The 13,038-nt window shown below is 28.4% G+C and overlaps 2 protein-coding genes across 2 annotated transcripts in view; both read right to left on the bottom strand.

Moving 5' to 3' along the window:
- Positions 1-2,892, bottom strand: part of LOC149057004 (uncharacterized) — a 106,691-nt gene extending 103,799 nt beyond the window's left edge. Inside the window, exon 1 of the mRNA XM_089224616.1 lies at positions 2,538-2,892. The gene's annotated coding sequence lies outside the window, so the exon portion shown is untranslated. The remainder of the gene's footprint in view (positions 1-2,537) is intronic.
- Positions 2,893-6,137: 3,245 nt separating this feature from the next.
- LOC149057003 (uncharacterized) lies at positions 6,138-8,106 on the bottom strand. The gene is made up of 4 exons (XM_089223267.1): positions 8,037-8,106; positions 7,838-7,956; positions 7,538-7,736; positions 6,138-6,232 (listed from the first exon to the last, which is right to left on the bottom strand). The coding sequence occupies exons 1-4, from the start codon at positions 8,104-8,106 to the stop codon at positions 6,138-6,140; spliced, it is 483 nt and encodes a 160-aa protein (XP_089079393.1).
- Positions 8,107-13,038: the final 4,932 nt, after the last annotated feature.

Raw genomic sequence — 13,038 nt, 5'->3', positions numbered from 1 at the left:
TGTTACTTAAAAATTTTAAGATGTAGAATATTAAATAAGGAAGTAATATCAGTAAATTAAAGTTATACTAATAAATTAACTTATTCGAATGAATAACTTTTATGTAAAACAGCGTTTCTTACAATATTTTCCTCAACTTGAACATATCACTCGATTTTTCGTGGATTATAAGTCAAAGACCTGAGAAACTACATCCAGACCGAATATAATTTAGTAAATAAGACATTTTAAAATTATTTTTAATATAGTAATAAACCGCGATGGTCATAATAATCAGGAAGAAAAAGTATGACTTATTTTTTTTTATATACTTTGTTCGTGCGGACAATAAATTAAACACAAATTTCTCAATGCAAACTCATCTATTGTGTGTGAGGTTTTTTTTGCACTTTTATATTCCTATTTTGGATACAAGATGTTATACACTCTACAGTTAGTTATAAAATTTTAACAAAATATAAATTAAATGGGCAATGAACGATATCGTAATATTTAAACGCTCGGCAACACGACGGAGTATATAAACAATGTTGATTATTTTGTCAGGTAGATATTTAAATAAAACAATAGTAATTAGTAAACGTAATGTTAATGAAATGATCTATTACTGGCTAATTAACAATTTTTCAATAACCTTAAAACGTTTTAAATCGTTGTCGTCGTTACCAATTAAATTAATAATGAAATAAAAAACACAATATTTCGCTATTTTATCTATTATTTTTATTAAAATGTATAAAAAAAAATATATTATATTTTTACTTATAAAATATCAATAGATATTTATTAGTTTATTTATTTTTATACAAAGAGTAGAATACGAACGAATATCTTCATACATGTTTATGAGGTGTTCCCTATTGGTTATAGATGTTATAACACTTATTTAATATTTAAACTAAAAATTATTGTTCAAATAATAAGTACACATGATTTATGTTAAACGTCTGTTACTTCTCTACTGATGAAAAACAAACGGTAATACCGTGGTTTTTACTATGATGTAGTAGGTATGTAGAAATCTGAAATATCCATTAGACATATGAAGTTAAAAACTATGGCTGATATAATATATTAGATGTTAATAATAATATTATAATATATTATGTACTATATTCTTTGTCTTTAAGTATAAAATACTAAACATTATCATCTATATTTTTTTGTACATGAAATGTATTTTTTTTTGGTTACCTATCCATGTAATACAGTTAGAAATAATGTATAGTTACTTTTAATTACATATCATATTATATAAAATATAAATATTATTTGTAGTATATCAATAATGATTTACGTTCTAAAAGTTATCAGACAATTTTTTACAGCTATAAAATAGTTTATGTGTCTGCTTATTCATTTTGTTCAGTTTCTTAATGTTAACTAGTCTGCTTTGCTATATTTTTTGAAACAATTTAGTTTAACTTAATATTTTCAACGTATGTTACATTTTGAACGCACGTATATGTAACACTGACAAAAATGATTATATCCCACTTTTTCCAACTATTCATGGTAAATAAAATAAATATTTTAATTCATATTCTATTTATTTTTAACATAAACGTCTAAAAAAGTACGCTAGCTCTTAATGTCATTTAAAGAAATGGAAGAACTTTATGATAAATAAAAAAACAAGTTATAACTCGCTGTTTATATTATATTTTATAAAAAACGAATACATTTGTAATAGATATGGCTTGTTTCGTGATATGCACTTCGATATTCAATTTAATATTGTAGGTTCCTATTTGAATTCTAAATAATATATGTTTGTACGTTCAACTAATCGTTTTATACGATGTTGCATGGTTATCCAAAAAATAAATTGCAAATTTGTCGCACATAACTTATGGTTTTGAAAATAAATAGATATAATTAATAATATAAAAACCTACTTGTTATCCTTTATACCCACTGAAACCATGCGCGCATGATAAATATAACATTCTACAAAATAATTGCAGTACAATAATTATCGTTTTACGTCGTATAGGCCCTAGGATAATGGTTATTTTTGTGGTGGACAGATTTTTGACTTTTTTTTTAGTCAAAATATTGTTAGATACCACTTATTATACGCAATTAAAATATTTTTTCGATCTTTTTAGTGGCGTTTTAAGACTTGTTTTGTTTTATAGGCGGTGGAGTAAAACTCCTCCAATCACCCTTCCATATATTTTTAAAAACGGGAACATCATAATAGCAATTAATAAATTAAACTGGAAAATCAGCATCAATATTATATTTATAAAAGTATCGATATCGAAATAATTTTTTCCCGAATTTTCTGTAGTGACGTCTAAGTTTGTATACATGAATTCTCTACGAACTTTGAACTATTCAAATTTATCAAAGCTCGGGGTGTTTTATACTTCGATAAGTTTTGAGAACAAATCTTAAGTTTTTACAATTTTCTAATCGTTTCATCATTATCTGATTATAGTACGAAGGTTCTAAAAGTTCGAAAAAAATTGATTTTGACCCATCCTTCATGTTATTATAATATATTATAACATAATATATATTATACTTACAAAGTTTGCGAAAAGAAAAACAAATCGTCAGCCGATGGCACACTATATAATTATTATATTATAATTTATTTACGTGTGCCCGAACTGTATCGCAGGAGCCCGGAAGACCGTTACCATATATTATCACATACCTAATAATATAGGTAACAATAGAGTGATAACATAATAGGTATTTTACAATTAACTATATTATTATCAATAATTAAAATATAAATGTTACGATAGTTCGGGGCCTTGGTAAACGCGGCGGTGGCAGGACATCACGTCGGAAACGCGGTTAGAAGGTGGCGGGCGGTATGAGCGGACGACCGGGACGCGCACGGCACACTGTAGGCCATTCGGACATGAATCGCGATTCGCGAATGCCGCAAAAGTTTTCCGTCGGACCACCGCCGCCACGCGAGTCTCCGCGCCGAAGCGTGTGAATACCATGTTATATTACTATTATTATCATAAATATATGATACAGCAACCGCCCTCTGCCGCTGAATTTAGAAAGGGGTGGTTTTTCAATGATTTTTCTTCGAAATTGTTTTTGATTTTCGGAATTTAAACGATATTTCGACCATATGACACATATATATCCAGCTATAAATAATAAATAGTATCATATTTCTAATGTCTATATATATAAAAATGGATTTCTGTCTATCTGTCTTTTTGCATTCCTAAACGGCTGGATTGATTGCGACGAAATTTGGTCAGAGATATATTAGACCTATGGGCAGAAGATAGGCTAAGTTAAAAAGCGATAGTCCCAAATTATCATTCAATCGAATATTTAAATTGTCAAACTGTTCCCGATCAAACGAATACAATTACATAATGATAAACATTTTGAAATGTTCTTAATTTTAATTATCATACTAAATATGTATCTGAAATGTTTCCGATTACATTAATATATTTTAACACCTATAAATAAATTTATGAACACAGTATAATGAATTACTAATAATCAGTTAAATGGTTATATTTTAATAAATTTATAAATTTATATAAGGTATATTGTGTATTGTGTCTTATGCCGATTTGCATAAAAATTTAATAATTAAATGATTCACCAAAATTTAATTGTCCAACCACGTGCCACTAAATAATATTTTCGGGGCCATTAGCTTAGTTCTTTAATTTTTGTTAAATGACTGTTCTTGCAGCCCGAGATTTATATGTAATTAAAATTATCTATCCATACCCCTTGAGAACTCGCATAAAGTGTTGTGTCCGTCTAACTAACTCACAATACTTGACACATTTTACGTACAGAATAGATTATTTTACTCTGTTGTATTTAATATTAGATTTATTTTACCTGTCGTATCAATTTAAATGCTAAAAAGAATAATTAATTAGGCCTCCGTAGGTTTTCTTAATATTTCAATTTGAAAACAAGTTAATTAATATGCTACTCTACTAGAAATAAAGAACTTTCTGATTGTAAAAATTAAGCTGGTTAATTATAAATACTAAACTACCAATACAGTATCGATTTTCTGTTAGTTTCAATAAATTTCTCCATGAGAAAGTATTTAAAAAGTTATGATTGTGTAAGCAGAAAAAAATAGTGTTACCTATATGATGGTATATATTAAATAGATACGCCTTATACCTATGATATATTATCAATGAGCAAAATCAGGTATTCAGTCATCCTGCCATTTTATGTAAAATAATGAGTTTTATTAATTACTGTTATTTTCCTTTTGAATAAAAAATAATAAAATAATTTTTAATTATTTAATAGGTAACTATCAAAAACATTTTTTAATATTAAAAATGACAATTCTATAAATTAAAATTAAAAACTTTAGTAGTTGTGTTAAAAAATATAAATAACAAGTAGTATTATGGCTTAGGACAGTGGTTTTCAAACTGGGTGCCACAACATTTTTTTAAAGTTCTTTTCTTTATATGTCACCGATTGAATTAAACTGTGACATAAAAATTAAAACAAATCGACAAATTTTAGGAAAACAACAATTAAGTAGTTGGAAGTAAAGTTGAATAAATATTTTGATAGTACCTATTGATATTAAACATTATAACTTGGTTCGATGTCATTTTAATGTTTCTATTGATGACTTAGTTGGTTTAATACTTGCTGAAGAATATTAATATATGAATATAAATGATCGAACATTGTAATTGGAATTCAAAAATTATACCCTTAATAAGTTCTGGATATGTGTTTCTTAAGAATAGCCAGAAAAATCTGAAAAAAATCACTAACTATTATCTTGCCTTCCTCGACTTCATAATTTTGTGAACAGGGGTTTTCAGCACTTACAAATTATATGCAAAATAAGAAACGAGAGAAACAAATTTCGGTGGAAGATGAAATGCGCGTATGTCTGTCAACTATTTTTTGTCCATGAATTAAAGACATTTGTAACACCCATCAAGCACACATTTTTGGTAATGTACCATATCAATATAATAACAATATTATTAAAAATACAATATGTTGTGTATTCAATTTGGTGAAAAACTATTAAATAATGAATAAAAAAACTGTTTTAAAAATTTCAATATGTAAAAAAATGTCTTTACTGCCGAAGAAAAATCTAGTTCTCCGTTACGCAAAAGTCATCTGATAAGCCACCTGCCTCTCTCTGGTCAGCATATTCGTATCGTCCGTTATTTCGATTTATGTATTTTGAAGTATTACTTTGTGTTACCTAAAATTGTTGTCTGTTGCAGCATTATCCAGAGACTGCTGCAAGTCAGTTTAAGCATTTAATAAAATATTTTGTATCTGATATTATTTCTCAGCACTTATAAATATAGGAAAATGAGAATCATACAGCATACAAAAAATTCAGAATCGTACAGATTCTTAACTTTAATAGATATTCAATTTTCATATTACTATTGACACTATTGACAGGAGTCTTTTTTTATATTCATCTTGTTTTTACGTTATTACAGGATTGAAGACACTTACATTAATATTTGGTTGGTCAAATTTTAACATCTAAAATTATAGTTGTGAACAAATTTTTATTTTCATCAAAAAGAGAATATAATTATTTGATCGTTATTGTTAGCATATATTATTATATTATAAGACTTTTGTTTTAAATAATTTTTATATAAAGTATTAAAAAATTTAAAATGTATATTAATTAATTATAATATATAAAATCAAGTCTGGGCATAAACGAGTTAAAAAATTATGTTAAAAGTTCTGTTAATTTTAACTGTTAACATTTAGTTTTCGTTAACTTAATTTTGAACTTAACTGATTTTTATTGGTATAAACTTAATAAATAAGTTACTTTTAATCAAATCTAAGTTACGTTAATTTACAAATAATAAATATAATAAAATGATTAACGATAATACATAAGGTATAAACATTTACTTTTTATGATTTTAAGCCATTACATAACTGAATGAAATAAATAACAACTTGATAAGTTATAATTGTAAGTGTCCATATAAATTTTGAGTTAATTATGTTAGAAAAATATAAAAGAACTATTAACTTGAACGTTTAAAAATGATTTCTTCAATTTAATTAGACATAGTTAAAAATTATCGTTAAATTGCACCCAGTCTTTTATAAAATGTATTCATCTCGTTGAATATGTATAAATTTCAATCTGAAGAGTTGGAATCACTTTCAAGATCCTCAAATAACTGATCCATCGCTGCTTCGCCTACTACCGGATAACCAAAATGTCCGGTTCGACCTAATTTGAAAATAAAAAAGTAGAAACATCGTTAAGTAGAAATAAGCAACTCAGTTTAATGTATTTTAAGAATTAATACTTTATAAATTATATAAACTTTTACTCAAATATTTAAATATGTGTGTGTAAATATTAAATTTTAAACTATATCAGTGGCAGTTTTAAGATTGAAGATCTCTCTTTTCTTAAATTACTTTCTTTTTATTAGTGTATCATATTAAAAACAATAATTTGCAATATATAAATATAAGTATATTAAGTATTAGTATACAAAAAATAGTAAAAAATAAGGTAAAATTAGAAGTTTTATACAGAATCGGATTTTGGTGGAACTATAAAAAAAATTACGTAGATACAAGCCATTTTCACTGAATAAATATTTTATCATTTTCTATACATCTTAAAATTTTCATAATATTTTTACTCGTGTTAAGCTGATTATAGGCATATGAAAATTTTTATTGTTTCTATTTTTTTAAACTAATGTCTATAAAAAATCTTCACTCGGTTAAAAAAACTTGAAAAATTAATCCGAAATTTCTCGTAAACTCGTTAATTCGTAATAATTTTTATGAGCTTGTAAAGTTCAGTGTTTGACAAAATTTATAAAAATCATTTAAATTTTATTTCGAGTTGAAAATTCATAGTTTTTTTATTATGTCGGAGTTTCGAAAATTTAATACATAATTCTTCATAGATTTTTATACATATTTTGAACAACAAAAAAAAATGCCAGAATGTCAAATTTAAAGTTTGTGAGTATTTGAAGTTCAAATCTGTACTACATTGAATATTCACACGATTTCTTATGAAACGATTAGGTATCTTATTTTGTTGTATTTCAAAAACGAAATTTACACCATAATATATTTATTTTATCATTTTCTATACCTACTTGATGATTTTTTTTTAAATACTTTAACTAATTTTGAGCTGTTTACTGAAATTTTAAATTTAAAATTTTTTTTTTCTTTATCATTAATATATTATTCGTTTGGCCAAAAATCTTGAAAATATCATACAAGGTTTCTCAAACATTTTTACAATATTGGTTTAAAAATAATTAAAATAAATCATTAAGTTTTTTTTACAAGTATTTAAATGTTTCAATTTTATGCATAATTTTATACAAATATGATAATATTACTTCAACTTACAGTACTTAAAAATATCAATTTAAATATATTATAAAATGCCCTAAACTGACTAACCGTCAAATTAATTTATGTGACAAACCAAATTTAACACCATCCGTTACAATAACCAACATTTAATCTTCTATACATCAGAGTGTCATCCACTTACTCGTTTTTCTTTTTTCATCAAGTTCAACAAGTTTGCAAAAATTATTAAGTTCGTCGGAACTCAGCACGGTATGGATTGGTCTAGTGCATTTCCTACACTTGATAATCTCGTCGTCACGATCATCATTGCTGTCATTTTTGTGGTGATACTCGTTCATCCATTCGATGAAACATGGTAAACAGCATGAATTCCTTGCAGTCTTATAAAATACATTCAAATACACATTATTATTATTATTATTATTATATAACTTTCATTGTATCGAATGATAATAATATTATAAAAAAACAAAATAATTACCAAAACTAGAAATTGGCTACATAATAGACAGTTGGTTATTTGTGTAGTTATCTCAATGGCAAGATCATCAATCGCATCATAGACTAAACTTTTGAACTTTGAAAGACCCCGATTGAATGCTAACACAAAATAATATAACAATTAATCAAAATTTTAAGATACCTCAAAAATAATATAACAAATAATTAGGTATAGGTACATTTATTAAGTTTCCTGTAACTTTTAGAAATATGTTTTATTCTTTTTGAATCACCGTAGGACTGTTCCATTATGCTTTTAAATCTTCAATGATGCTGAGGCAATATAATACATATATATAAAAAAAAATAAAACACAAAAAATTATAAAACTGATATTATATATATAATACATAATATATATGAATTCAAACGTACAACGGACATAACTATAAGAGTATCGTTTTTATAATAAAATTACGTAACAAATCACGGTTGCAGATACTCTAGCTGGTCGGTACAACTCTATGAAATAAATGGGCCCTCTCTTAAGTGCATTACTATAAAAAAAGAGGAACTACTGAGCGCTCCTTGTGTAATATTTTTAAAACATTAGCCTTTAACTTATAACAGAAATCATATAGTTTGCCGCTAGGGTTCATTACAATCTAGTTATACGGGGAGCCTTATTACATTGTTTTGTACCTTATTACATGACACATTGAATGACCTATGTCTTATAAGACATTTAACACAGGAGTTCTCTAACCAGTATATCTACAACTGTGTTAAAATAGCATATTACTGGGTCTGTGGTCCCATATTTATATAAAATCAAATGTGGGAGGATAAGCGTGATGAAGGTTAATGTTTCGTGTATCTTTGTAAGACGTGATTAACTGGTAGTCATGGATATGGGAGAATATCGTGCAGAATTAGGATGTACGTTAAAAAATAATAATTTTCTTTAATATAAATCAATAATATGTACTTAAACCAACCGTTAACGTTAGAATTGACGAACTTTAAAAGAAAAATAGTCAAAAATATATAACTACAATAAATAGGTATACTCATTATTGTTAAAGTTTACTCCGCAACTAGATTACACTGGGCAAAAATGTTTACCACACGCTTACATGCCATTAATCCGTTAATTAAACACAGTGTCGTGTATGCGAGACACACGAAACGCCGATAACAATTAACGGATGTGAGGGAAAGCGCGCAACGTTACGGCTTCACTGAGCACGAAAATGGAAAAGCACATGTTCTGATAAGAAATTTCAGAGGCGGTGCTAAGATGCGAGATTTGAGGTGACTCACTTCAGTTTGTTTGGAGAGAGTTCATCCTCGAAAGCTGGATTAAATAAGACTTATTTATCAGTATGCGAAAAAACTGTGTGTGTATAGAACATTGATATATCTTGTTTAGAAAAATAGCTCGAGCCTCCAACGCGCAAAATTATACATTAAAAAATGGCCGCCACTGCTAGGAATTATTTTATACTTCGTGCTATGAGAGAATGCATACGGCTCGAGCTCCTGAAATAATCCGGTTCCGTCGTTTTTGGCCCCACCGCGCCACGATAGAGCCCCTACAGCAATACGTGATTGACGAGGTCCGATAGTACTACATGGCTTGTTACAACTGTTCAACTGTTTCGTAAAGGAGATGCGAGAGAAAAAAAATTTTGGTTGTGCGACGCATTTTCGGAAGCTATTGTGCACGTTAAGATGATAAGAAATTCTAATGGTCACTCGTCCTCAGATGCTGTGTATAGTCTATATAGATCGATCGTTGGGAAGAGGGGTTGTATAATGTATAGTATATGTGTCACAAACGTAGGAGAATATATAATTTGACTAATAGATACAAATCAATATTTTTTCCTGATTCTTCGAGATAAATCATAATAATATTGTTTTTTGAGTAAATTGATTTTTTTTTTTAATAATCCCTCCAAATATATGAACCTATATATTAAATTATACATTTTATATAGATAGGTTTAGTTATCACCGCTATTCGACAAGGCCGGGCGTGAGAAAATGGCCGCCAACGACACGCATAAAATATATTCTACAGGGAGACCAAATGAAACGTTGTTAATGCAAAGTATGAGGGGAAATGAACATTATGATAAAAAAAATCCTGTGGTACGCTATAATACGTTAGACGTCCTGGGATTCTTGGTGAAGAGGTGATAAATTATAACATCGTTACGACAATAGATGTTCACATGAGTTAAAAACTATTTTTTTTAAATCTTCGTCCTTACTTAAAAGTATTAGACTTACTATGGGTATGGTAAACTACGCCACCGAAAAAAACCGGCTGGCTGCACAAAATGGCCGCTATCAAAGCGTTCGCGCGTACGACGATTGGTGGATATGGCGAAAGTAGTTATCTATAGGTACGGGATATGTATCGTAACGCCTTGACTACACAACTCGTAGTTTTAAATACACGATAATAAACAACAAGTTGATAAATATATAAACCTAATACAAATCTATATTTACTCACTATATGGACGCTCGCAGCCACGGTTTGTCCGCCGAAACTGGTGGTTCTTCTACTGCCGCTAACTACTGACAACCGATGGTTATCGTACGACAAACGCCAAATGAAAGTGAGTGAGTACCTACCTGCATTGGGTCCAATAAACTGTTACTACGAGCACGGTGAGTGGCTGCGTAGGGTGTATGGTATGCTTACCACCACCCCAAATATATCGCCTGCAGTGTGGCTATCTGTTATCAAATATCATCGCCGCCTCGTATATTATATACATTTTATATGATTGGATTCTAAACATTCCTCAACACCTATCGCCTTTCATTAAAACGACCTAATAAAAATAAAATAAAAACAAAGGTACTTAGTGGTCTGATTTAAAAAACGTAAAAATTTTTGATTTGGCAAAGAAGTTTAATTTGCACGAGTTGAAACATTGGGCATATTCAAAAAAATTTATCCTGGCGTGTTTAATAAAAATTTTGGAAAAATCGATTAACTTAGAATATTTATTCTCGTCAAGAGTTTACTTAAACTGAAACAATTTTTCGACCGATGCAATAAATATTCTTAATTATGCATTCAAAAATCATTAATTTTTTTAAGATTGGACATTTGGAATTATACTTAAATCTTTTTCAGGCTTATTGCTATTTCACTTCCATATATTGGGTTTTAAATATTTTGATCTAATAATTAAATGACATTTTGACGTGCGTGCGTATAATTGTCTGTATGATGTGGATGTTGTTTGGGAAGTATACACACAATAATGATAATTTACTAGACACACTAAGACGAAACAGTAAGCGCAAAAAAACAAAATAATTGCTTAAACAAAACTGTTTTAAAATCTCTGTAGATGTATTAAAGTCGACTCGTTTACGTTTGTTGGCATGATAAGGATTAAGGTGAATCGTCATGATTCAAATATATATGATGGTTACGCGTTATTTATCCGGTAGATGTAGGTGAGGGTAGGTCTTGGTGACTTCTTCCGAATAATTGTATACGAATGTTAAATAATTGTTCAAGTTTTAATAGATTTCGCTTAGACCGTTATTTCAATTAAAATTTTAAAAACATGGGTAAGGAGACGAATACTTCGATTGCCATGTCCTTTTTTATTTTCTTGTCCAAACAAATCTGCAGTGACCATTTTTATTATTATTAATATTCGCTGCAGAGGCTGCAGTAGCGGTCCATTGAACGATAGAATCTTTCCTTCGACAGATGTCGCACTAATAATAGATGTAACATTTTTATACAATATAACTGTAGTAGCTCCAACGATCCAATCGAAAATTAAATCGACTGTTCAACAGAACACGATAACACGTTCGCAATAAACACCTGTAACATTTCTATAAAATAGAACAGAAAGAGAAATAATAAAATAAATATAATTTAAAGTTTATAATATTGCATACATCATATTTAAGCATTAAAATGAATCAAGCATAATGTATCTTTTGTTAAAGGAGTAAGTATATAAGCCATACATGTGCGTGAGCATACATATTTTAATATTTTAGGTAGGTACTATAATTATTCTTGATAAAATTCATGCTGACAAGAGGGGACTATTTTTTAAATGTTTACCTGACCGTACCTGATCTGGGACGTTTAAAAATGAAAAATTCCATGAAGGGATGTACTTACAAAGGAGCTAGTCATAATGCGACTACATCTATTGAATAGGTAATTTCAGGCAACTACATACAAATGAATATTAAACCTAACTGAGAATTCTTAGAAATTATTTCACTTTGATTTCCAGGACTATTACTGCACCTTAACCGGCATTGCTCGGCGTTGTATCAAAAGAATATGGGCTACCTACCTTTGACGGATAGTAATAACTAATAAGTAATAACTGATAAGTGAATATAGTGACTTTTTCTTACACACACCAATAGTAAATAAAATTTGTTCCTTAAACCCTTCATTAATCGTCAAAATCTGTAGAGAAGTTTTTGATTCTTTAGCATTATCCATGAAGTTTAGCTCTTATTTTATTTCCCCAAAAGCCGTTATTACCCGTCGCTAAAATTTTAATACTCTTGCGATCCGTCTTATATACTTGAAAATATGATGTGTTTGTTCAAAATGTGGTGCCAATTAGTCAATAGCTGTGGATTTGCATAGGGTATGTCATTGTCGGCTTAAAAACCGCAATGGTGACGTAAAAACTATGACGGCAAAACCATTAGGGCACGACGGTGAAAATATCACAATGTGGCTAAGCTCTGATATTTTTCCTGATAATTTTTCAAAAAAAAATTCATACGCACTGTCCCAAAAAAATATGGAATTAATAAGATCAAAAGAAAATAATATATTGACATGAATGATAAATTTATTAAAAGTCTAGATGTAAATATAAAACGAACGTCTAGTCTTTTTTGTCAAAATGTATATTAGCTATTATGGCTTATAATAGATATTTTTTATATCTGCATTTACGCTGCTGCAGTAAACTTATTATATTTATAAAACAATGAAAAACATGTATTATAATAATATAATACTTACAAGTTGTTTAATAAATTGTTAATTTTAATCAAACGAAATACCCAAACCACCACCGGCTGCTCAAACCCCAGATAATGTTTTATATACTTAACGAAATCAAATAATATTAATACAAAAGTATATAATGAATATATAATAATAATGTAAAAATATATAATAACGAAGTGCTTTCTCTCGCATACATTCAA

The sequence above is a fragment of the Diuraphis noxia genome, unplaced genomic scaffold (genome assembly GCF_037042655.1).
Source record: "Diuraphis noxia isolate RWA-SAM2 unplaced genomic scaffold, SU_Dnox_SAM2 contig0003, whole genome shotgun sequence".
Taxonomy (NCBI): domain Eukaryota; kingdom Metazoa; phylum Arthropoda; class Insecta; order Hemiptera; family Aphididae; genus Diuraphis; species Diuraphis noxia.
This window is presented reverse-complemented; position numbering and strand designations above follow the sequence as displayed.

Coding starts and splice junctions, on each gene's coding strand:
- LOC149057003 (XM_089223267.1), bottom strand. CDS start 8,106: ATGGAACAGTCCTACGGTGATTCAAAAAGAATAAAACATATTTCTAAA. Junction 7,737..7,837: donor GTAGCCAATTTCTAGTTTTG/GTAATTATTTTG, acceptor GTATTTTATAAG/ACTGCAAGGAATTCATGCTG. Junction 6,233..7,537: donor TGATGAAAAAAGAAAAACGA/GTAAGTGGATGA, acceptor TTTTCAAATTAG/GTCGAACCGGACATTTTGGT.